Source organism: Coregonus clupeaformis, chromosome 23, assembly GCF_020615455.1.
Source record: "Coregonus clupeaformis isolate EN_2021a chromosome 23, ASM2061545v1, whole genome shotgun sequence".
Classification (NCBI taxonomy): domain Eukaryota; kingdom Metazoa; phylum Chordata; class Actinopteri; order Salmoniformes; family Salmonidae; genus Coregonus; species Coregonus clupeaformis.
The window spans coordinates 12,198,838-12,225,569 of NC_059214.1; the positions used below are offsets into that span (position 1 = coordinate 12,198,838).

Below are 26,732 nucleotides of genomic sequence, written 5' to 3' on the forward strand. Positions count from 1 at the left end.
TGAACAGACCAAAACAAGGACAAAGCTTAATGAAATAAACACTAAAACTGATTTACCAGGTCAAACCAGGACAAACCAGGTCAAACAGGCACTAAACCAGATGAAAGCTAGTTATTTCCAAACACCACAAGGGAACACACTCCAAGAACCCAAGGTAGGGGGAAAATGAAGGATGCGACACAAGGCAGGGCCTTGCCACAACACATGGTGGGAAGTGGGAGGAAGATTAAGGATGTGACACCGGGAGAATATACTATTTTTTTAAAAATAGTACCCAGTAATAGAGGGCCGGGGTGGAAGAGGGAAAGGGGACCAGGGATTCTCTGAGGAGGGATATGTAATTTGAGTTTGGGCAGATTTCTTTTTCCCCCGCCCGGCTGCTGATGAGTCGTGGCTATGCACCGGTGGGGGCATAAGACCTCTAAAAGCTCACAGGTAGCCATCGAGCATTCTAGTCCTGCCACCTACAGCCGGCGGCTCCCTGGCACACCGGAAAAAAAATCATCATGATGGAATAAAGGAGAGACTCAAGAAATATCAGCAGGGATTTCAGGCGGCAGAGATAGAGACAGGGAGGGATGGAGAAAGGGAAAGAAGGGAGGGAAGAAGGGAAAGTAGGAATCAGAGCGACCGTACGGACTGAGTGTTGGATAGGGTGGCTGTAGAGGCACTTGAGACGTCTGACTCCTGTTGCTATGGGTCACAGTAACATTGTGGGATTGAGGACTTGTGAGATTTTGTGATTTTAGTGTTTCTGGGGGAAGTAATCTTATTGAACCACTGTGTATATATGGGTGTCTGTAGGGGGCTTATAGGGGCCTGTGAAGTTGTGGGTTTGATTCCTGCATGGGTCACTAATACGTTGGTTAAATGACCATATTGTTATGTCATAGGTTGTTGTGTGTGTGGCCAGTTGATCATTTCAAATATGTGACCTTCAATTGTCTGTTAAGAGGCTAGCCAGGTTCTTAAAATTATGTCTGTATTTTTTAAAGCTTCAGTTTTTGACTTGAAATGTCAATGTATGACTCATACATATTGTATATAGTATCTACAGTCCTCTCCCAGCAGAGAAAGCCACAGTTTCCTTACATTCAAACCTGGCATCATTTACTGCACAGGATCTGCGCGCTCGTTCCTGTAATATAGTGCAGGGTTTTTTTCTGGATCAAAAAAGGGCTCAGGTGGTGGGCGTGGGAGGGGGTGTGACAGGGGGCGTGGCAATAGGCAGAATATTAGAGGACATTTTAGAGGCCCCCATCTTGCCGGTGTAAAGAAATGTATAATATAAGAAATATATACAGTATATACATACAGTACAAGTCAAAAGTTTAGATACACTTACTCATTGAAGGGTTTTTCTTTATTTTGTTAAACAAATCAAAATATATTTTAGATTTGAGATTCTTCTAAGTAGCCACCCTTTGCCTTGATGACAGCTTTGCACACTCTTGTCATTCTCTCAACCAACTTCATGAGGTAGTCACCTGGAAGGAGTTCCCACATATGATGAGCACTTGTTGAATGCTTTTCCTTCACTCTGCGGTCCAACTCATCCCAAAACATCTCAATTGGGTTGAGGTCGGGTGATTGTGGAGGCCAGGTCATCAGATGCAGCACTCCATCACTCTCCTTCTAAGTTCATTAGAAAAAACATTGAATGAGTAGGTGTGTCCAAACTTTTGACTGGTACTATATATATTATATATATGTTTTTTACACTGTTTGTACTTTTCGGCCCGAAGAAAAACACTTAGGTGGCCCGCCCAAGGATTTCAATAGCAGAAAAGTCCCTGATGGAATGAACGCGCATTTTTTTAAGCAAGAGGGATTGGCTGGCTACTTGCTTAGCCATGTTGATAACAGCAAAAATAAAACAAATACAGTACATCAATCAAATAAATGCAACAGAAGTTTGACGTTAGATCTGTTCTTTTTACGAATGATCTTTGAAAGGCTTGTGTCTCTATTTCTCTCTCAGGGGGTGAGGGGTCGGCGGAGACTGGGCAGAAGGAGACGTCTACCTGTGACATCTGCCAGTTTGGGGCGGAGTGCGATGTGGACGCAGAGGACGTATGGTGAGTAAACGTCTGGGTTGGTGCACAGTTGGCCAACTCATTTAGGAGTAATAAACAGTAACAGTAGTATCTACTCAGTGACCTTGTAGTTAGTGTCCACCCTGAGTTTGGAAGGTTTGGAGTTTGACCCCCAGTAGAGTCATACCAACTGTCACAGGCGGGATCTGAATCCTGGTCTCCCACGGGAGAAACCAAAGTCATTACCATTAAACCAAGAGGATTATGAAGTCGTAGCAAGTGCTACCTCATCATGAGACATGAGCAACCATGTACCTGACTCCGCTACACAAAGACTTTAATAATGGGACCCAATGCATCTCTGCTTGGCACTCAGCAATAAGTAAATGTATTGGGGTTGAACGAACAAATGAATGCATATATTTTTGTGTCTTGTCACATTTATGCAACCCTTAATTCCCTCATGGGACACCGTTTTGATTAGCAACACTTTTCAGTGCCACCTCAGTGCACTTCTTTTAACCATAGTTCAACCCCATTGACTTCTTCAGCCTCAGGAGATTGCTTTCAATGAGAATGACAGATCTAGAAAACACATTTCTTTGTGAAATTGGTCGGGTCGCCCGAAAAGTTACATATTGCAGCTTTAAGGCTGATGAATGTAAAATTGTAGTATAGGTATACAGTGTAAGAATATCCGAGTAGTAGGCCTATTTTTGACTCACATTAAGCATCTCCAATTCAAAGTTAAATCTAGAATTGGCTTCCTATTTCGCAACAAAGCATCCTTCACTCATGCTGCCAAACATGCCCTCGTAAAACTGACTATCCTACGGATCCTTGACTTCGGCGATGTCATTTACAAAATAGCCTCCAACACTCTACTCAGCAAATTGGATGTAGTATATCACAGTGCCATCCGTTTTGTCACCAAAGCCCCATATACTATACCCACCATTGTGACCTGTACGCCCTCGTTGGCTGGCCCTCACTACATATTTGTCACCAAACCCACAGGCTCCAGGTCATCTATAAATCACTGCTAGGCAAATCCCCGCCTTATCTTAGCTCATTGGTCACCATAGCAACACCCACCCGTAGTATGTGCTCCAGCAGGTATATCTCACTGGTCATCCCCAAAGCCAACACCTCCTTTGGCCACCATTCCTTCCAGTTCTCTGCTACTAATGACTGGAACGAACTGCAAAAATCTCTGAAGCTGGAGACTCTTATCTCCCTCACTAACTTTAAGCATCAGTTGTCAGAGCAGCTTACCGATCACTGCACCTGTACACAGCCCATCTGTAATTAGCCCACCCAACTTCCTCATCCCCATATTGTTATTTATGTTGCTCATTTGCACCCCAGTATCTCTATTTGCACATCTTCTTCTGCACATCTATCACTCCAGTGTTAATACTAAATTGTAATTATTTTGCACTATGGCCTATTTATAGCCTTACCTCCATAACTTACTACATCTGCACACACTGTATATAGATTTTCTATTGTGTTATTGACTGTACGTTTTGTATATTCCATATGTAACTCTGTGTTGTTGTTGTTTTTATTGCACTGCTTTGCTTTATCTTGTCCAGGTCACAGTTGTAAATGAGAACTTGTTCTCAACTGGCTTACCTGGTTAAATAAAGGTTAAATAAAAAATTTAAATAAATAAAAGGGCTGACCCCATTTAGTCGACTGGTCGATTGTTTGGTCGATAGGCTGTAGGTCGACCGAGATTTCTATAGTCGAGCAGTAGCAAAAAAAATGAAATAAACGATTCATGGTGTAACAAGACTCCTGTCTGATTGGCTCCTGTCAGAGTGGACTAATCCACTGTGGAGGTCGTGGGGATGGCACAGTCCATTACTCTAAAACGTGCTACTGAAATTCTATATGGTTATATTACGTGAGAACAATGGTGCAACGCTAATAAAACTAATATTATTTTATAACAGATGCACGTTCTCCTGCGTTGGATAGTGGTCGCTGTGCCCGGTTCTGAAACACATCAGTGCGCTGTTGAATTGGCGCCTTTTCCTAGACCATGTTGCTTTGTGCATAATAGCAAAGGTAACCAGCATAATGGTGTTGAAACAATGCTGTGGAGGCAGCAGCAGAGTTAGGAAATGAGAAAACAGCCTTTGCCTTAATTGTCTAAGAAAAATGAGGAGAGAGGAAACCCCAACTTAATTAGGTCTAGAATCTATTGCCTAACTGTTAAATGTGCCTGGCTTAATAAATCATCCATATATACACTTGAAGTTGGAAGTTTACATACACTTAGGTTGGAGTCATTAAAATTTGTTTTTCAACCACTCCACAAATTTCTTGCTAACAAACTATAGTTTTGGCAAGTCGGTTGGGACATCTACTTTGTGCATGACACAAGTAATTTTTCCAACAATTGTTTACAGACATATTATTTCACTTATAATTCACTGTATCACAATTCCAGTGGGTCAGAAGTTTACAAACACTAAGTTCACTGTGCCTTTAAACAGCATGGAAAATTCCAGAAAATTATGTCATGGCTTTAGAAGCTTCTGATAGGCTAATTGACATAATTTGAGTCAATTGGAAGTGTACCTGTGGATGTATTTCAAGGCCTACCTTCAAACTTAGTGCCTCTTTGCTTGACATCATGGGAAAATCTAAAGAAATCAGCCAAGACCTCAGATAAAAAATTGTAGACCTCCAAAAGTCTGGTTCATCCTTGGTAGCAATTTCCAAACGCCCGAAGGGACCATTTTCATCTCTACAAACAATAGTATGCAAGTATAAACACCATGGGACCACGCAGCCGTCATACCGCTCAGGAAGGAGACGCGTTCTGTCTCCTAGAGATGAACGTACTTTGGTGCGAAAAGTGCAAATCAAACCCAGAACAACAGCAAAGGACCTTGTGAAGATGCTGGAGGAAACAGGTACAAAAGTATCTATATCCACAATAAAACGAGTCCTATATCGACATAACCTGAAAGGCTGCTCAGCAAGGAAGAAGCCACTGCTCCAAAACCACCATAAAAAAGCCAGACTACGGTTTGCAACTGCACATGGGGACAAAGATCGTACTTTTTTGAATGGCCATCGCAAAGCCCTGACCTCAATCCTATAGAAAATGTGTGGGCAGAACTGAAAAAGTGTGTGCGAGCAAGGAGGCCTACAAACCTGACTCAGTTACACCAGCTCTGTGAGGTGGAATGGGCATAAATTCACCCAACTTATTGTGAGAAGCTTGTGGAAGGCTACCTGAAACGTTTGACCCAAGTTAAACAATTTAAAGGCAATGCTACCAAATACTAATTGAGTGTATGTAAACTTCTGACCAACTGGGAATGTGATTAAAGAAATAAAAGCTGAAATAAATCATTCTCTCTACTATTATTCTGACATTTCACATTCTTAAAATAAAGTGGTGATCCTAACTGACCTAAGACAGGGAATTTTTACTAGGATTAAATGTCAGGAATTGTGAAAAACTGAGTTTAAATGTATTTGGCTAAGGTGTATGTAAACTTCCGACTTCAACAAGACAGATCATTCTTCTGTTGCCTGTTTGAGTGTTTTTAATAGCCTACTGTTTCTGTGAGCACCAAGCCTTCGTGAGCACCAACCACAACATATCGGATTAACAATTTCACAAATTCAGCTGTTTAAAATTTTTGGTATGCTATAATAAAGGCTTTACACTTTTTTTTGTTAGAACAGCCTCTCTGGTATTGTTAATAATTGATTTAGTATTTGTTAACACTCTTCCAAGTTGTCAGAAAAAGTATAATAATAATAATAACCCTCCTTTTTCCTTGATCTCCTTCTTATTGTTATTATTACAATTATTATTATGATCATCATTATTATAATAATAATAAGTAATGTCATTATCATTAGTAGGCTTAGTATAGCAGCCTTGTATAATCACCATCAATCTGTAGGCCTAGGAGCGCATCCTGTTTAGTCTTAATACCGTAACGTACTTAGGCCTATATTTCAATACTTACACAGCACTGTATCAATCAATCATTCATTTGTTCATGTCATCACACAGCATACGAGTTATTCATGATTTGATATGCAATCAAGCATTTTCATTTAAAAAATAAAATAACAAAGCGACCCTTGAATAATTAGTGTAAACAATAAATAAACTGTTCCAATTTGGAAATTGCATTCACAAATGAAAGCGAAGAGTTTTGGTCCCTGCAGTAATAAAGGTTTTACAAAAATAACCCAAAAAACTCTCTGGTATGCTTATAATTTATTTAGTGTTGTTTACATTGTTCCAAACGGTCAGAAAATTATACTGTAATCTAACAGCACCTGTTTGGCACACATAGTATGCACACAGTGCTTGCTCCTTACCTTATTTTTCTTGATCTCCAGTATTTTCCACAACTAGTCAAATTTATTCCACACATCTGACTTTCCATTTACCTCCTGAGCAACCAGTAAACATTTCCCGTTTCGAGTTTATTTGTCACGTTATCTGCATCCATTTTGCTGTTACATGTGTTGCTGTGTTCAGAGTTTGAAATAACAAATTTATTGATGTGATTATGATATGCTATAGGTCAGGCCCTATTGGTCACGTGCATGTGATGCATAAATGTGTCACATAAAGAGAGCAAGGGTTGAAGGGAAAGTTTTTCCTAAACAAATTAGGGATTTCGGTAACAGAACTTTTTAGTCAGAAATAGCTGTAATTATGTTGCAGCTTCAGCAACACAGACAGTTTGATAAACACTGTTGATGTTACAGCACATTCGGACATATTCAGACCCCTTTTTACAGACTTATTCTAAAATGGATTCAATTAAAATATAATCCTCATCCATCTACACACAAAACCCCATAATGACAAAGTGAAAACAGGTTTTTAGAAATGTTTGCAAATGTAGTAAAAAAAAAAAAAGATAAATACCTTATTTACATAAGTATTCAGACCCTTTGTTATCAGACTCAAAATTGAGCTCAGGTTGCATCCTGTTTCCATTGAGCATCCTTGAGATGTTTCTACAACTTGATTTTAGCCCTAAATTCAAATGATTGGACATGATTTGGAAAGGCACACACCTGTCTATATAAGGTTGACAGTGCATGTCAGAGCAGAAACCAAGCCATGAGGTCGAAGGAATTGTCCGTAGAGCTCCAAGACAGGATTGTGTCGAGGCACAGATCTGGGGAAGGGTTCCAAAAAATGTCTGCAGCATTGAAGGTTCCCTAGAAAACAGTGGCCATCATTCATAGATGGAAGAAGTTTGGAACCACCAATACTCTTCCTAGAGCTGGCCGCTCGGCCAAACTGAACAATCGGGGGAGAAGGGCCTTGGTCAGGGAGGTGACCAAGAACCCGATGGTCACTCCGACAAAGCTCCAGACTTCCTCTGTGGCGATGGGAGAACCTTTCAGAAAGACAACCATATTTGCAGCACTCCACTAATCAGGACTTTATGGTAGAGTGGCCAGACGGAAGCCACTCCTCAGTAAAATGCACACGACAACCCACTTGGAGTTTGCCAAAACGCACCTAAAGGACTCTCAGAGCATGAGAAACAAAATTCTCTAGTCTGATGAAACCAAGACTGAACTCTTTGGCCTGAATGCCAAGCGTCACGTCTGGAGGAAACCTGTTACCATCCCTACGGTGAAGCATGGTGGTGGCGGCATCATGCTGTGGGGATGTTTTTCAGGGGCAGGGACTGGGAGGCTGGTCAGGATCGAGGGAAAGATGAATGGAGCAAAGTACATAGAGATCCTTGATGAAAACCTGCTCCAGAGCGCTCAGGACCTCAGACTGGGGCGGTGGTTCACTTTTCACCAGGACAATGACCCTAAGCACACAGCCAAGACAACACAGGAGTGGCTTCGGGACAAGTCTATGAATGTCCTTGCCTGGCCCGGCCAGAGCCTGGACTTGAACCTGATCAAACATCTCTGGAGAGACCTGAAAATAGCTGTGCAGTGGTGCTCCCCATCCAACCTGACAGAGCTTCAGTGGATCTGCAGAGAAGAATGGGGTAAACTCCCCAAATACAGGTGTGCCAAGCTTTTAGCGTCATACCCAAGAACACTCGAGGCTGTAATTGCCTGCAAAGGTGCTTCAACAAAGTACTGAGTAAAGGATCTGAATACTTATGTAAATGTGATTTTTCAGGTGTTCTTTTATCCATTTGCAAAAAAATCTAAAAACCTGTTTTTGCTTTGTCATTATGGTGTATTGTGTGTAGATTGATGAGGGGGGGGGGAAACAAATTATTAAATTTTAGAATAAGGCTGTAACATAATACAATATGGAATTCTGAATACTTTCCGAATGCACTGTATGTGGTGGTCGCTGCAGCAGAGAGGCAAGAGAGACAATGGGTGCTAGTCACAGTCACTCGCTGTCATTTTTCATTAACACAGCGCAGCAAGTCTGAGCCCTGCCCGACACAGTCAAATAAATTGCAGTTGGACTCCCTCTAGTCATTTGTGTGTCTTAATTATTTCATCAAATAGTGCACTTAAAGCACCAGACAAGCTCACTACATATAGTTGATTTGATTAAAACACATAGGATGTTATTGATTGGTCAACCAATATTTTTTTTTTGTCAGGGACAGCCCTAAGGCCTGTTTGTTTGTGAAAGTGTGTTTCTGCAAGAAGAGAGTTGTCCCAGATTGAGTCCAGCTTCAGTGCTCCAAACACGCTTCACTGCCTCTGTTCCCTCCATTCTTTCTCCCTCTCTCCCTTTCTATCATTTTCTCTCTCCCTCTCTCTCTAACCCTCCCTTCCTCTGTCTGTGTCTCTCAGTGCTTTAGAAGGATTACTCTGAAATATGAGGCTGGGGATTATAAAAAGCAATGTTATATTCAACAGCAATAATGTATATAGCTGTGGCTTTGCAAGGGGGAAGGGTGCCGAGTGGTCTAGCCACTGAATGTGTGCCTGTGTGCGTTTCGTGTGTGTGTGTATGCATGCCTCCTTGTGCATTTGTATGTGTTTGTGTGTGACTGGAAGTGGCCTTTAGAGAACACGTACACAAGAAGCCTGCAGGCAATCACTGAGTTTAGATAGAGGGGAAATCACATGGCACTGTACAAATCAATAAGACACATCCTACTAAGAAGTGCTCTTCACACACAGACACACCAAGAAACATACACACTCTGGTAGACACAAATACTCTCCCTTTCTCTCTCCCTCTCTATATATGTTGGTAGGTGTGTGATTTGATTTGATTTTATTAGGATCTCTTTTAGCCCACCAAGGGCTAGTCTTCCAAGAGTCCTTAAGAAATGTAAAAACATTTAGAAAAATAACAAAAGCAAAGTAAAAACACAAATACACAAAGATCCACATTCCTATTTCCTTTACATATTATGTGTGTGTATCTGTGTGTGTGCACTGTGCGTGTGTGTGTGTGTGTGTGTGTGTGTGTGCGTACGTGCACCCGTGAATGTGCGCCCGTGCATGCGTGTGCGTGTGTGTGTGTGTGTGAGGATGTGTTGACGCAGTGCAGTATTGCAGCATTAGTGCCTATTGTGGAGAAAGTGAGAGGCTCCATAAAAAATGCATGGCCTACAGACATCATCCTTGATGACCGCCACAGACGGCCACTTGGGATGGCAAGCCTCTGAAAGTATTGTCACTTCTGGGTCTTTGTGTGTGTGTGTGTGTGTGTGTGTGCGCGGTAATAATAGGAGGGGTATTCTGCATACGTTATGTGTTTGTTTGGGAGTGTGTGCGTGTAGGTCATGCATTTCATTACACAGTATGCATATCTATATTTCTATGTATGAGTGTCTTTGTGTGTTTGTGATTATGTGTGTGTTTGCACTATATACATTGGGCAGGGTGTAAAGCAGGGCCAGTGCTCTGGGCCAGGAGAAAATAGAAAAGGAGCAGAGAATAGTGACAGATTTATAATTACAGTGTCTAATGTTCAGAGCTCAGCAAGAACTGTCTGGAGACTGCAATTTTGGTGTAATTTCGAACAAGAGCTCACAGTTTCCCTTCAGAATTCGACGTACAGTGTTATGGATGAACGTCTATTTTTTACGCATTAATTCCGCGTGGTTACAGGGTTAATTCCGAGTAGTTACATGGTTAATTCCGAGTGGTTAAAGGGTTAAAAAATAAACAACTCAAACGTTAAGTTTAGGTATTCATTCCGAGTGGTTAAGGTTAGGGCTATGGTTTGGGAAATGCTTAAAACAAAATAATTAAAAACAACGCACTATTATCATCAAGTGTTTTCACAGCTTGTTAGAGCATTGTGAACTGTGGTGGCGCAGTTGTCTAAGCAGCACACGCTGGCTCTGAGCCTCACGAGTTCAATCCTAATACTGGACACTTGTTTTTCATTTTTAGGGTGAGAGCCGAGGAACACATATATCAACATTCTGGGGACTTTTTAAAACGTACAAAATTGCTGTCTATTTCTAGTGATCAGTCTGGTAATTTCTGCTGAACATGCTCACTGTCGTTCAAATGGAGATCGCATGCACACAGTCAGTCAGTCATGCACATATAGTACACACACACACACACTACACACTCACATGCCTGTTCTGTTTAATATTTTGTCCATGACTTTGACTTTATGTCTCAGTCAGAAAGTGTTTGTGTGCATTTGAGCGTGTAGTGTGTGTGTGTGTGTGTGTGTACTGTATGTCTACCACAAATAAACAAGCTGAATTGTTTTATGCATATAAAGCAATAATTAATACACACACAAGCATACACAGACACATGCACAGACACACACACACACTCCCTCTCACACACATACATGTGAAAAAAATGTACACAATAGACTACACAGCGATTTACTGAATAAAACATTCTGAAGAGCTTTACAACTCCAATTCTCCACCACTCTATTCTTTATTTGGTGTGACCGCTACTGATGTGTCCCATAATTTTTTGCGGCAGGTGCGTGTGTAACATTGACTGCTCCCACATCAGCTTCAACCCGGTTTGCGCCTCAGACGGCCGTTCCTATGACAACCCCTGCCAGGTGAAGGAGGCGTCGTGTCAGAAGCAGGAGAGGATCGAGGTCAAATACCTGGGCCACTGCCAAGGTGAGATAGCTACTGTTATACACAACTTTGTTCTATATCTTCTTCTTCTTCTTCTTCTTCTTCTTCTTCTTCTTCTTCTTCTTCTTCTTCTTCTTCTTCTTCTTCTTCTTCTTCTTCTTCTTCTTCTTCTTCTTCTTCTTCTTCTTCTTCTTCTTCTATTACCGATACCGAATATTTGTGCTGTATTGGAGGTTTCAAACTCCTTACAACTGTCAAAAACTCCTCTCACAGATATTGACGTGGAACCATATCTGTCCTTGAATTGGGGCCTTTGTCATTTTTTGACGAACAATTGCTCCAGGTCAAAGCAATACAACATAACCACGTCAACAAAACACCATCATTATGTTATAACAGCAACCCATTCACCAAGAATCTATATTTTTCCTCCCAGCAATTCTTTATTATTATTATTATTATTATTTATTTTTATTTTTTCGGGGGTAGATCAGCTTTAATATTGCAGATAGATTGTAGCTTCCATGAATGTAATTGTCTGCATCACTTCCAGTCCCCCATATGTTGTTTTTTTTCCCGCAAATATATATATATATATATATATAAACTGCCGGTCAAAAGTTTTAGTAGACCGACTCATTCAAGGGTTTTTTCTACATTGTAGAATAATAGTGAAGACATCAAAACTATGAAATAACACGTATGGAATCATGTCGTAAACAAAAAAAAAAGTGTTCAACAAATCAAAATATATTTTATATTTGTGATTCTTCAAATAGCCACCCTTGATGACAGCTTTGCACACTCATGGCATTCTCTCAACCAACTTCATGAGGTAGTCACCTGGAATGCATTTAACAGGTGTGCCTTCTTAAAGTTAATTTGTGGAATTTCTTTCCTTCTTAATGCGTTTGAGCCAATCAGTTGTGTTGTGACAAGGTAAGGGGAGTATACAGAAGATAGCCCTATTTGGTAAAAGACCAAGTCCATATTATGGCAAGAACAGCTCAAATAAGCAAAGAGAAACAACAGTCCATCATTACTTTAAGACATGAAGGTCAGTCAATACGGACAATCTCAAGAACTTTGAAAGTATTTTGCAGTCGCAAAAACCATCAAGCGCTATGATGAAACTGGCTCTCATGAGGACCGCCACAGGAATGGAAGAATAAGAGTTACCTTTGCTACAGAGGATAAGTTCATTAGAGTTACCAGCCTCAGAAATTGCAGCCCAAATAAATGCTTCACAGAGTTCAAGTAACAGACACATCTCAACATCAACTGTTCAGAGGAGACTGCGTGAATCAGGCCTTCATGGTTGAATTGCTGCAAAGAAACCACTACTAAAAGACACCAATAAGAAGAAGAGGCTTTCTTGGGCCAAGAAACCCGAGCAATGGACATTAGACCGGTGGAAATGTGTCCTTCGGTCTGGAGTCCAAATTTGAGATTTTTGGTTCCAACCACCATGTCTTTGTAAGACGCGGTATGGGTGATCGGATGATCTACGCATGTGTATTTCCCACCGTAAAGCATAGAGGAGGAAGTGTTATGGTGTGGGGGTGCTTTGCTGGTGACACTGTCTGTGATTTATTTAGAATTCAAGGCACACTTAACTAGTATGGCTACCACAGTATTCTGCAGTGATACGCCATCCCATCTGGTTTGGGCTTAGTGGGACTATCATTTGTTTTTCAACAGGACAATGACCCACACACCTCCAGGCGGTATAAGGGCTATTTTACCAAGAAAGAGAGTGATGGAGAACTGCATCAGATGACCTCCACAATCCCCCAACCTCAACCAAATTGAGATTGTTTAGGATGAGTCGGACCGCAGAGTGAAGGAAAAGCAGCCAACAAGTGCTAAGCATATGTGGGAACTCTTCCCCAGCCACTTCCACCTGAAAAGCATTCCAGGTGAAACTGGTTGAGAGAACGCAAAGAGTGTGCAAAGCTGTCATCGAGGCAAAGAGTGGCTATTTGAAGAATCTCAAATATAACATATATTTTCATTTGTTTAACACATTTTTGTTACTACATGATTCCATATGTGTTATTTCATAGTTGCAAAGAAAAAGACATAACTCAGACTGGCCAATAAAAAGAAAAGATTAAGATGGGCAGTCTGAGATATGGCTTTTTCTTTGCAACTCTGCCTAGAAGGTCAGCATCCCGGAGTCACCTCTTCACTGTTGATGTTGAGACTGGTGTTTTGCGGGTACTATTTAATGAAGCTGCCAGTTGAGGACCTGTGAGGTGTCTGTTTCTCAAGCTAGACACTCTAATGTATTTGTCCTCTTACTCAGTTGTGTACCGTGGCCTCACACTCCCCTTTCTATTCTGGTTAGAGCCAGTTTGCGCGGTTTTAGTCTTTTAGCCTTTAAAAAAAATACACTTGGATTAGCAAACACAACGTGCCATTGGAACACAGGACTGATGGTTGCTGATAATGGGCCTCTGTACGCCTATGTAGATATTCCATAAAAAATCTGCTGTTTCCAGCTACAATAGCCATTTACAACATTAACAATGTCGACATTGTATTTCTGATCAATTTGATGTTATTTTAATGGACAAAAAAATTGCTTTTCTTTAGAAAACAAGGACATTTCTAAGTGACCCCAAACTTTTGAACGGTAGTGTGTGTATATATATATACATACATACAGTGGGGAGAACAAGTATTTGATACACTGCCGATTTTGCAGGTTTTCCTACTTACAAAGCATGTAGAGGTCTGTAATTTTTATCATAGGTACACTTCAACTGTGAGAGACGGAATCTAAAACAAAAATCCAGAAAATCACATTGTATGATTTTTAAGTAAATAATTTGCATTTTATTGCATGACATAAGTATTTGATACATCAGAAAAGCAGAACTTAATATTTGGTACAGAAACCTTTGTTTGCAATTACAGAGATCACACGTTTCCTGTAGGTCTTGACCAGATTTGCACACACTGCAGCAGGGATTTTGGCCCACTCCTCCATACAGACCTTCTCCAGATCCTTCAGGTTTCGGGGCTGTGGCTGGGCAATACGGACTATCAGCTCCCTCCAAAGATTTTCTATTGGGTTCATGTCTGGAGACTGGCTAGGCCAATCCAGGACCTTGAGATGCTTCTTACGGAGCCACTCCTTAGTTGCCCTGGCTGTGTGTTTCAGGTCGTTGTCATGCTGGAAGACCCAGCCACGACCCATCTTCAATGCTCTTACTGAGGGAAGGAGGTTGTTGGCCAAGATCTCGCGATACATGGCCCCATCCATCCTCCCCTCAATACGGTGCAGTCGTCCTGTCCCCTTTGCAGAAAAGCATCCCCAAAGAATGATGTTTCCATCTCCATGCTTCACGGTTGGGATGGTGTTCTTGGGGTTGTACTCATCCTTCTTCTTCCTCCAAACACGGCGAGTGGAGATTAGACCAAAAAGCTTGATTTTTGTCTCATCAGACCACATGACCTTCTCCCATTCCTCCTCTGGATCATCCAGATGGTCATTGGCAAACTTCAGACGGGCCTGGACATGCGCTGGCTTGAGCAGGGGGACTTTGCGTGCGCTGCAGGATTTTAATTCATGACGGCGTAGTGTGTTACTAATGGTTTTCTTTGAGACTGTGGTCCCAGCTCTCTTCAGGTCATTGACCAGGTCCTGCCGTGTAGTTCTGGGCTGATCCCTCACCTTCCTCATGATCATTGATGCCCCACGAGGTGAGATCTTGCATGGAGCCCCAGACCGAGGGTGATTGACCATCATCTTGAACTTCTTCCATTTTCTAATAATTGCGCCAACAGTTGTTGCCTTCTCACCAAGCTGCTTGCCTATTGTCCTGGAGCCCATCCCAGCCTTGTGCAGGTCTACAATTTTATCCCTGATGTCCTTACACAGCTCTCTGGTCTTGGCCATTGTGGAGAGGTTGGAGTCTGTTTGATTGAGTGTGTGGACAGGTGTCTTTTATACAGGTAACGAGTTCAAACAGGTGCAGTTAATACAGGTAATGAGTGGAGAACAGGAGGGCTTATTAAAGAAAAACTAACAGGTCTGTGAGAGCCGGAATTCTTACTGGTTGGTAGGTGATCAAATACTTATGGCATGCAATAAAATGCAAATTAATTACTTAAAAATCATACAATGTGATTTTCTGGATTTTTGTTTTAGATTCCGTCTCTCACAGTTGAAGTGTACCTATGATAAATATTACAGACCTCTACATGCTTTGTAAGTAGGAAAACCTGCAAAATCGGCAGTGTATCAAATACTTGTTCTCCCCACTGTATATACACACATATACATACATATACACATACATATAAATACATATATATACACACATATACATACATATACACATACATATAAATACATATATACAGTGGGGAAAAAAAGTATTTAGTCAGCCACCAATTGTGCAAGTTCTCCCACTTAAAAAGATGAGAGAGGCCTCTAATTTTCATCATAGGTACACGTCAACTATGACAGACAAAATGAAAAAAATAAAATCCAGAAAATCACATTGTAGGATTTTTTATGAATTTATTTGCAAATTATGGTGGAAAATAAGTATTTGGTCAATAACAAAAGTTTCTCAATACTTTGTTATATACCCTTTGTTGGCAATGACACAGGTCAAACGTTTTCTGTAAGTCTTCACAAGGTTTTCACACACTGTTGCTGGTATTTTGGCCCATTCCTCCATGCAGATCTCCTCTAGAGCAGTGATGTTTTAGGGCTATCGCTGGGCAACACAGACTTTCAACTCCCTCCAAAAAAAAAAACAGCCCCAAAGCATGATGTTTCCACCCCCATGCTTTACAGTAGGTATGGTGTTCTTTGGATGCAACTCAGCATTCTTTGTCCTCCAAACACGACGAGTTGAGTTTTTACCAAAAAGTTATATTTTGGTTTCATCTGACCATATGACATTCTCCCAATCCTCTTCTGGATCATCCAAATGCACTCTAGCAAACTTCAGACGGGCCTGGACATGTACTGGCTTAAGCAGGGGGACACGTCTGGCACTGCAGGATTTGAGTCCCTGGCGGCGTAGTGTGTTACTGATGGTAGGCTTTGTTACTTTGGTCCCAGCTCTCTGCAGGTCATTCACTAGGTCCCCCCGTGTGGTTCTGGGATTTTTGCTCACCGTTCTTGTGATCATTTTGACCCCACGGGGTGAGATCTTGCGTGGAGCCCCAGATCGAGGGAGATTATCAGTGGTCTTGTATGTCTTCCATTTCCTAATAATTGCTCCCACAGTTGATTTCTTCAAACCAAGCTGCTTACCTATTGCAGATTCAGTCTTCCCAGCCTGGTGCAGGTCTACAATTTTGTTTCTGGTGTCCTTTGACAGAGGTGTCCTTTGACAGTGTGACTGTTTGAGGTTGTGGACAGGTGTCTTTTATACTGATAAGAAGTTCAAACAGGTGCCATTAATACAGGTAACGAGTGGAGGACAGAGGAGCCTCTTAAAGAAGAAGTTACAGGTCTGTGAGAGCCAGAAATCTTGCTTGTTTGTAGGTGACCAAATATTTATTTTCCACCATAATTTGCAAATAAATTCATTAAAAATCCTACAATGTGATTTTCTGGAATTTTTTTTCTCAATTTGTCTGTCATAGTTGACGTGTACCTATGATGAATATGACAGGCCTCTCTCATCTTTTTAAGTGGGAGAACTTGCACAATTGGTGGCTGACTAAATACTTTTTTTCCCCACTGTAGTACATTTATCATAATTCTGTTGTAATCCAGAGAGGTTAGAAAATGTATCTATATCCTCTATGAGGCTGTGGAGGGATTCAAGTTGTGGATTGAAAAGAAAACATGAATCATCAGTTTACAATGGCATCTTTGTTTTTAAGCCCTGGATATCTAATCCCTTGATATTATTGTTGGATCTGATTTTAATAGCTAACATTTCGATGGCCATAATAAATAGATATTTAGTTGTGGATTGAAAAGAAAACATGAATCATCAGTTTACAATGGCACCTTTGTTTTTAATCCCTGGATATCTAATCCCTTGATATTATTGTTGGATCTGATTTTAATAGCTAACATTTCGATGGCCATAATAAATAGATATTTAGTTGTGGATTGAAAAGAAAACATGAATAATCAGTTTACAATGGCACCTTTGTTTTTAAGCCCTGGATATCTAATCCCTTGATATTATTGTTGGATCTGATTTTAATAGCTAACATTTCGATGGCCATAATAAATAGATATGATGTGGACCAGCAGTTCTTATAATGAACCAAGGGTACTGTGGTTGGGTACTCTGACAGCAAAATATATATATATTTTCAAATGGATCAATAAAGATAGTATTATATTGAATTGATGTTTTTTTTACAGTTATCCAACAATTCAACCTTTTTTCAACTGAACATTAGATGGCTTGGATCATTTGAATAAGATAAATCATGATCCTATAACACTCTATAAAACAAAATAAAAATAATTACTTTAAAAATTCTAACATATAAAGATGACATAATATATAGAGCATATATGTAGAGTATATAGTTATTATTATAATCATTTTAATTATAAATATTGTAATCCACTCATGACACACGCAGAGATGAGAGAATTGATCAGAGAAATTAGAGAACTCCCAAGTGAAGTACTTTACTACCCTAGCTACTGGTTCAAGGTCATTTTTGTGTTTTAGCCTGTCATTTTGTCGCTAGCATGTGCTGATCTAGGATCTGTTTTGCCTGTTACATCACAATGAATAAGAATGAACAGGGGTGGCATGTAGCCTAGCGGTTATAGAGGAGAGACGAGCCAGCAACCGTAGCGTTGCCAGTTTGAGTCCTGGGTCTGACGGGAAAAATCTGCCAGGAAGTGAGCTGGCAACTGGACAGTTGTTGGTATAACATCCTAGATTCCATTACTTGCTGATGTGTCCTTGAGCAAGGCACTTAACCCCCCACAACAACAGCTTGCCGGGAAGCCCCTCATGCCAAAACTTGTCGTTGGGGTTGGGTTAAAAGCTGAAGTCATTTTCGGTAGGACCTTGTATGCAAGTGCTCTTAATCAGCACTCTTACTCTGAGACACTAATGTGACTGCCTTCTCAGGTGACATCATGACAGGGACCAAAGCCGGAGACGGACACTATGCCAGGAAAGACTATTCAGGTAGGTGCGCATGTGTGTGTGTATCAGATCTGTGAATGATGGCAGACAGGAGCGGACAACTTAGGGTGTATCCCAAATGGCACTTTGAAAAAAGTAATGCACGCAGTCAGTGGTGGATAAATGCTCATAAATGTAAATTACACCGTTTTTTAATCTGATGAACAGTAATTACGCTATTACACTAAATTAGTGAGACTCACCTTTACCCTTTCAATCCTATATTTTTTATCCCTAGCATTCACTGCTTCTGTGCTCTGTGCTCTGTGCTTTGTGTGTGTGTGTGTGTGTGTGTGTGTGTGTGTGTGTGTGTGTGTGTGTGTGTGTGTGTTGTGTGTGTGTAGAAGAGAAGCCGGACCAGAGAGGGGAGGTGGCCATAGGCTTGTACATTCCCTGTCCCGAGCACTACAAGAACTACTGTGTCCACGGAGAGTGTGAATACCCCAACATACTGTCTGTGCCGTCCTGCAGGTACACACACACACACAAAGAGCCATACTGACACACACATACACACAAGACACATACCAGTACATACTGACACACATACAACCTCAATCCCCCGCCCGCCCACACACACACACACGCACCCTTGATCACCTGTGCCACTTCCAGCCCTTAGGCTGAGTAATAAGCCTGTGTCCAGACCAAGCCCATTAACCTGTGGGGTCAGTGGGATTGTGCTGCAGTCACAGTCACAGGGCTTTAGCCTCTTCTCATCTCTCCCCTCACAGCAACACGGCTGTAACCCCGTAGCTCTTCAAGCCTACAGGCCCTGAATACTGAACTTGTATGGGGAAAATAGGCGAAGTTCTCTGGCACCATCTGCTGTATGGAGGAGAGAGAGAGAGAGAGAGAGAGAGAGAGAGAGAGAGAGAGAGAGAGAGAGAGAGAGAGAGAGAGAGAGAGAGAGAGAGAGAGAGAGAGAGAGAGAGAGAGAGAGAGAGAGAGAGAGAGAGAGAGAGAGAGAGAGAGAGAGAGAGAGAGAGAGATAGAAGGAGAGATAGAAGGAGAGATAGAAGGAGAGATAGAAGGAGAGATAGAAGGAGAGATAGAGATAGTAAGAGTGATAGAAGGAGAGAACTAGTGAAGGTTGAGGGGATGCAAGAGTAGACTGACTGTCCCCTCACCCTAATGTGTCCCACTGAGACTGTGTCCCACTGACTCATTTGTTCTAGCATAGCATCGAACATAGGTGTGTGTGTGTGCACAGAGCAGGGTGATGCAGGTGTTGGTAGGTAATGACCTCCCCAGAGAAAGAGAGAGAAGGACAGACTGATTTAAATTGGACCACTTTTAGACCAGGTCCAGAGAGACAGAGGTCCTCTAGATCCCTCCCACACACACTCCCACACGCACACACACACACACAGCCTTGTTTATACCTGACACTAACTTGATCCTTTGTCCTGATCTTGTCTACATGCTGATTGTGCCCACATGATGAGATATGCGTCTACACGTGGTATTAAAATGCGTCTCTCATCCGTCCACTGTGTTCGCATTGTGACCAGATTTCCTGGTACCTCCCTGTAGGCAAATTATTTGACGGATATTCTTTAAAAAATCATATTTATTTATTGTCATAAGTCAATGATTTTAGAGGGCGGAATAATGATGATTTGCATGGTTTCACTGTCCAGATCCATCTACACTTGTGGGATATCCATACACAATGCGTGCCTGACTACCTCTGGAGGTGGTCAGGAAGATCTGATCACAATCAGATCACAATGTGTTTTTTGATCGTCTACACCTGTCTAAAACTGTGACCTTAATCAGGATGTGAACACAATCAGGACAAAGGATGCATGTTAGCAGCAGGTATAAACAGGGGTTTACAGTTACTTCAAACACATACAGTCTAAAGACACACACACGTAACCTCAGACACACATCAGCCTGTAAGCTATGGTGACCTCAAACTCGTACACAACACGCACGCACAACACACACACACACACACACACACACACACACACACACACACACACACACACACACACACACACACACACACACACACACACACGTACCATGTACAAAAACTAACATCAACCTGCGTGTGTGTATGTCAGCTGTCACTCAGGCTTCAGCGGGCCCCAGTGTGACACTAAGGAATACAATGTGCTCTACGTGGTCCCCGGCTCTGGCAAGCTCCGCTATGTCCTCATCGCCTCCATCATCGGAGCTCTGCAGGTGGCCATCATCTGTGTGGTGGTACTCTGTATTACCAGGTAGGACACACACACACACACACACACAAACACATGCATACACATACAGTACACACACACATACACATGCATGTACATACATATACACCCACGTTGCGCAAACGCACACACACTTATGTGAGCAGGCATAGGGTACCTTGACCATCCACAGGGGGTGATTGGGGGTTGAGTAACCAAAGCAGATTGAGAACCACTACATTATGCAACCATTATGTGTATACTCTCACACACACACAGAAACACACACACAAACACTTTCCCAAAGCAATTGTATCCTAATATTCATACTGCTATGCATATGAGACAGGAAACAGATGACATTACCTCATTACATTATATATGTATACGTGCACACTTACTCCCACAGAGGATTACATACAGTACATGCACAAACAGAGATCCATTTTGGGGATGTCATGATGAGAGGGAGTGCATCATAGGGTATTACGTTCAGGTGCTGCGGAGGGAACGCAGAAAGGTCATCCTGTTTACCTCTCGCACCACAGGGAGGATGGAGAAGAACTCTGCTCCCACTGTGCTCTCTCTCTCTCTCTCTCTCTCTCTCTCTCTCTCTCTCTCTCTCTCTCTCTCTCTCTCTCTCTCTCTCTCTCTCTCTCTCTCTCTCTCTCTCTCTCTCTCTCTCTCTCTCTCTCTCTCTCTCTCTCTCTCTCTCTCTCTCTCTCTCTCTCTCTCTCATACACACACACACACACACACACACACACACACACACACACACACACACACATACACTCAGCCATTCAGTCAGCAGCCTTCCACCCCCGGGCTGACCTATGCAAAACATGACATTTAATAAAGTTTTTAAAAGCTATCACCAAGATTAAACTCCTCCTGATAGAGAGAGAGGGAGAGACAGAGGGAGAAATTAGAGAGAGAAAGGTGGGAGAGAGGGAGAAATTAAAGAGATAAATGAGAAACAGAAAATGAATGAGAGAGACAATAGAAGAGACGGAAAGAATTAAAGAGGGAGTAAGACAGAAAGAGAATGAAAGAGAGAGACAGAGAAAAGGAGACCGAGATGAAGGAGAGGGAGAATGTGTTAGAGAAAGTTACAGACTGTCTATGAAGCTCAATTACTTTCATTTGTTTCCCTATAAACCTCTGAATTCAACGCAGTTTAAACAAATTCCCAGCGCTTCTATAGCAAACGACACACATTTTACGACTCACTCACTTCAGTACATTAGGATTTATTTAACACCTTTACCCTCACAATTCCCCCGTATTCTAAATGCACAAATATCATTTCATGTATTATTTTATTTATACAGGGAACAAATAGTAAAAAAATACCATGTGTACAGTTAATAAACATCTTCAAACGAATAGGCCGAAGACCGATCTATGTATTTTGGGAAGAATATTTAACATGACCATTCATTTATAGAGCCTTTTGTTCAAAGTATATCAACAAAGTTGTGCTTCATTATGGGAATGACGTCTCCCCATTTTCTACATTCCAGGCTGCTTAATCAAATTTGTGTTAATTGTTGAATTCTGTTTTTAATGGTTTGCATCATTAATCCCTAGGGGCATTCGTTTTACAGCATTAGAGATGCAAATTATAGAACGTGGTACAGAATATTTTGAATAAGTACATAATAGCTCCAACCATTTCATATGTATCAAAGTAGTAGAAAAATAGAAACATCAACAGGAGTTGCAATATAATTAGGGCTGTCAGAGTTATTCAGTAAAGTCAAGTTAACCTTTTGTCATTTTAGTGCCCCCCAAAAAGAATTCCACCATTAATTGCATTGTCTGAAAGAGTTGAAAAAACACAGAAAACATTCCAAAATACATAATCTATACAGATGAAGTTGACAATGCCATGTAAAAACAAGTTGACATTGAGGTTAATTAAAGTGTGCTTTCTCAATTTACCCAATTTTGCTAACTGTTACTTTAGACAAAAAAAACATGTTTGACAGCCCTGTATATAATGCATTATAAGTCATCTTTTGTTTCAGAAATATAAGTCCTTTCTCGATGATTAAAGGGAACATTGTCCTTTAGATTCGTACAGACTCAATAACTTAGCGGATTTCTTCCACTTGAACTTATTTATTTGGATTGAACAAGTGCTCTCTGGTAATAATACATTGTTGGCAGATAAGCTTTTATTTAGATTTCTCACTTCTCTCTATGGACTTGCATGTCATTGACCACGCCACTAGGTGGCAATGAAGGCTATCTTATTTTTATAACAAGCGTTTCCATAGCAATCCAATGCCCTTCTTGGCTTATTAATTTATCTTCAAGTATATGAGGAACCCAGCTATTAAAACAATTGGGGTTCAATAAATAAGAACTATTTCTTTATAATGAAAAAATATCAAGGCCTTGGATACTGAACATAGGTCAAATGACATAGCATTCTTTCTCTCTCTCTCTCTCCGTCTCTCTCTTCTCCTATCCTCTACTCCACTTCCTGTCTGGACAGGAAGTGCCCGCGGAGCAACAGGGTCAATCGGCAGAAGCAGAATGCAACCCACTACAGCTCGGAGAACACCATGCGCGCCTCCACCCGCCTCATCTGACTGAGCCGCCCCACGATGGGGGAACCCCAAAGACCCGCACCGCTCTGGGTCCAAGTTGCACCATAGACACAGATCTAGGAACAGCTTTACCCTTCTTTCCTACAATCCCAACCTGAATTAACTATAAGGGAGTGGGTGGTGGGAGGGGGACAAAACGCGAAACTGACCTTAGATCGGCATCTAGGGGCAACTTAATCCTGCTCCACTGGAGACCAGCGGAGGAGGTCGCGCAATCCCCGACTCGCCGACCCCGATCATGAGTAATTGAACAATCGGGATTGGGGGGGAGCGGTGGGGGGGGCCTATAGAAGTGGGCTAGCTGATGTTCGTGTGGGATGTTGGTTGTTTTTAGGGGTAGAACCAATGGGGGGTTAGGGGCGGGAGGGGGCTACACGTGATGCCTTGCACCTGAGGTATAGGTCACCAAGAGGAAACTATGGTACTACAGTACAGCTCTGTTTGGTTATGTATTACTGGGTCTATTTCCAATAGTTATTACATTGTCTTGGTGGGGTCTTTTTTCTGTAATGTAAATAAATAATTTATATCATGAAAAGTAACCTTGGCCCATCTACAATATTGCTGTCGGGTGTCGATTTTCACATTTATGGTTAAGATAATGTCACTCTCAAGAGGAAACATACATTCTTAAGAGGAAAGAGACAACAGGGTACGTTTGTCTGAGATGAAAGGTATATTTTCAGATCTTTACTTTTGGATCTATCATCAATTCAGGGCCCAGTGGGACGCAGGTGAGTGAACTTCCCAGCAATCAGTGATATTAATTGATCAATTAACTATCAGATAGAAAAGAAAACCTGAGTTTCAACGTTGTGGAACATTGAAGATAGAAATGTCATGAACTTTGTCTTACAGTTGACACATGATGACTCTTTATTTTTATTTTTATTTTATTTGATTAGGATCCCCATTAGCTGTTGCAAAAGCAGCAGCTACTATTCCAGGGGTCCACACAAAACATGAAATAATACAGAACATGAATAGACAAGAACAGCTCAAGGACAGAATTACATACATTTCTTTTAAAGGCACACATAGCCTACATATCAATACATATACACAAACTATCTAGGTCAAATAGGGGAGAGGCGTTGTGCCGTGAGGTGTTGCTTAATCTGTTTTTTGAAACCAGGTTTGCTGATTATTTGAGCAATATGACATGGAGTTCCATGCAATAATGGCTCTATATAATACTGTACGCTTTCTTGAATTTGTTCTGGATTTGGGGACTGTGAAAAGACCCCTGGTGGCATGTCTGGTGGAGTAAGTGTGTGTGTCAGAGCTGTGTGTAAGTTGACTATGCAAAATATTCTAAATGTCAGAGAAGCATGTTTGTTCTACATAACATATTTCTATCTGAACTTTCCACGAATTTGGCCCTTGAAGGCCATAATTGATGGTGAGGAGCTGTCTTGCCACGGGGAGGTGCTATTTCACCATATGCCTACTCCACTACAAGAAAACGGAGTTACAGCAACTGAGTTACAGTATCAGTACCTTGCTACTGATGTGCTATGGCAGGTGATGTGTTTTTTACACACACACACACACACACACACACACACACACACAAATTATATACACATGTCCAGCTGACAGATTTAAAATATCATACAGGTAAGTTGAAAAGTCTATGATGTTGTATTGCACACACCACTGTGGAGAAATGTTCAATATGGTCTCACTGGCCAGGTTCTGTTGTGTTCAAAGTTGAGCTGAGCTGATCAGGAGTAGTTGTGGTCAATGTCAGGGTCACCCAAAGGCTACACCGCCAGACTGCAGGATTCCACACAAATTCCACAGAGACAGAGAGAACGGAGAGGAGGGGTGGGGGGGCACTTCCCAGTTCACCCCACAGCCGAGCATGTGGAATCCTCTTTTCCTGTCCTCTCCCCTCGTTTGGGGGAGGGGGATAAGGGAGGAGCAGGAAACTCAGAATGTCTGCATGTGTGACCAGATATACGCCATGGGAATGTTATCATACCGGGACCAGGATTCCACAAACGGATTTATGTTGTTAGCTTTCACTTCAGGAAGGTCAACAGTGTTGAATTAGATGTTTGTCCTCTTCACAGGTTACATACATTATTGATTGTAGTGATTGTCGTGTAATGTAGCATTTTACACGTAGGACGTGATTATTCCTAACAATCTGATTTAGTGATAGGGAGAGAATTTATCTGAGAAATGTTCGATTTTATCATGGTATGTGAGGATTACATGTAAAATTGTCGCAGCGAATATGAAAACAGACACATCGCCAAGTTTGCTGATGACTTCCGTCATCGTCATTCTACTGCAGGATGGAGAGTCCATCCCCTCCGGCGCCATTACAATGCATGGGCCTGTGGTAGATTACTTTCGGTCATGGTGCAACAACTGCTTCCTCCAACCGAATGTCTCCAAAACTAAAGACATGGCCATTGACTTTAGAAGGCAGCCACGGAACCCCTCACCCACTGTGGTCATGGGGAATGACATTGAGCTGGTCACTACCTACAAGTACCTGGGAACGGTGCTGGACAACAAGTTGAAGTTTGATGAGAACACAGATGCCATCTGTAAAAAGGGACAGCAGCAACTTTTCTTTCTGAGAAAGATGAACTATTCTAATGTCATCAAGAGAATGATGACACTGTTTTACATGAGTTTTCTAAATTAGTGTTGATGTTGTCGATGGTGGCCAGGTTTGTCAATCTTAAAGTTGGCTAGACATGGTGGTGGTAAAGGTGGCCTGCAAGGTCATCGGGTTGCAACAGGCACAGCTTTCAGAGACATTCAAAAAGCAAGTGGTGAGGAGAGCTAAAAGTATCCTAGACTGTCCTGATCATCCCCTCTTTGCCAATTTTAAGTTCCTCCCCTCGAGTCGACTCGTCAATTCAGACTTCCCAAACTCAAGAGCAACAGATCCAATAACTATTTTATCAGGCAGTAAACTTTCTAAATCTGAACATGAAACACTTTTGCACAATGACTGCTCCTTTTGAATGATTCTAAGACTGCAACCGATCTTATTATTTATTTATCTTATGTGTATATCTGTTGTATGGTTGTCTCTGTTTTTAATGTTGTTTTTATTGTTGAACCCTGAGTGCACAACACATTTCCTAATTGGGACAATAAAGATATTGATTGAAATTCAAAACTAATCCAACTTTCTTTAAAGTGCCTTTAAATATCCTGTCAGTCCTTAAAGTCCAATTTACAGGCCTACCTGTTGCTAACATGCGTCCTTTGTCCTGATCTTGTCCACATTCTGATTGTGGCCACATTTCTAGACAGGTGTAGACTATTAATGCATTGTTATCTGATTGTATACCCCACAATACACCATAATGACAAAGCAAAAACAGGTTTTTAGAATGTTTTGCTACTTTATAAAAAAAAATTAACAAATATACATTTACATAAGTATTCAGACCCTTTACTCAGTACTTTGTTGAAGCACCTTTGGCAGAGATTACAGCATCGAGTCTGCTTGGGTATGACGCTACAAGCTTGGCACACCTGTATTTGGAGAGTTTTTCCCATTCTTCTCTGCAGATCCTCTCAAGCTCTGTCAGGTTGGATGGGGACCGTTGTTGCACAGCTATTTTCAGGTCTCTCCAGAGATGTTCGATCGATTCAAGTCCGGGCTCTGGCTGCGCCACTCAAGGACATTCAGAGACTTGTCCTGAAGCCACTGCTGTGTTGTCTTGGCTGTGTGCTT

At 41.5% G+C, this 26,732-nt stretch overlaps 1 protein-coding gene across 1 annotated transcript in view; it reads left to right on the plus strand.

Annotated features, from left to right (window-relative positions):
* The window catches only part of LOC121536215 (tomoregulin-2-like), a 185,072-nt gene extending 161,510 nt beyond the window's left edge, over positions 1–23,562 (plus strand). Inside the window, exons 5-10 of the mRNA XM_045206416.1 lie at positions 1,982–2,078; positions 10,956–11,104; positions 18,148–18,207; positions 18,549–18,675; positions 20,283–20,441; positions 22,906–23,562. Coding sequence (XP_045062351.1) covers positions 1,982–2,078; positions 10,956–11,104; positions 18,148–18,207; positions 18,549–18,675; positions 20,283–20,441; positions 22,906–23,002 — 689 coding nt within the window. The 3' untranslated portion in view covers positions 23,003–23,562. The remainder of the gene's footprint in view (positions 1–1,981; positions 2,079–10,955; positions 11,105–18,147; positions 18,208–18,548; positions 18,676–20,282; positions 20,442–22,905) is intronic.
* The last annotated feature ends 3,170 nt before the right edge of the window (positions 23,563–26,732 follow it).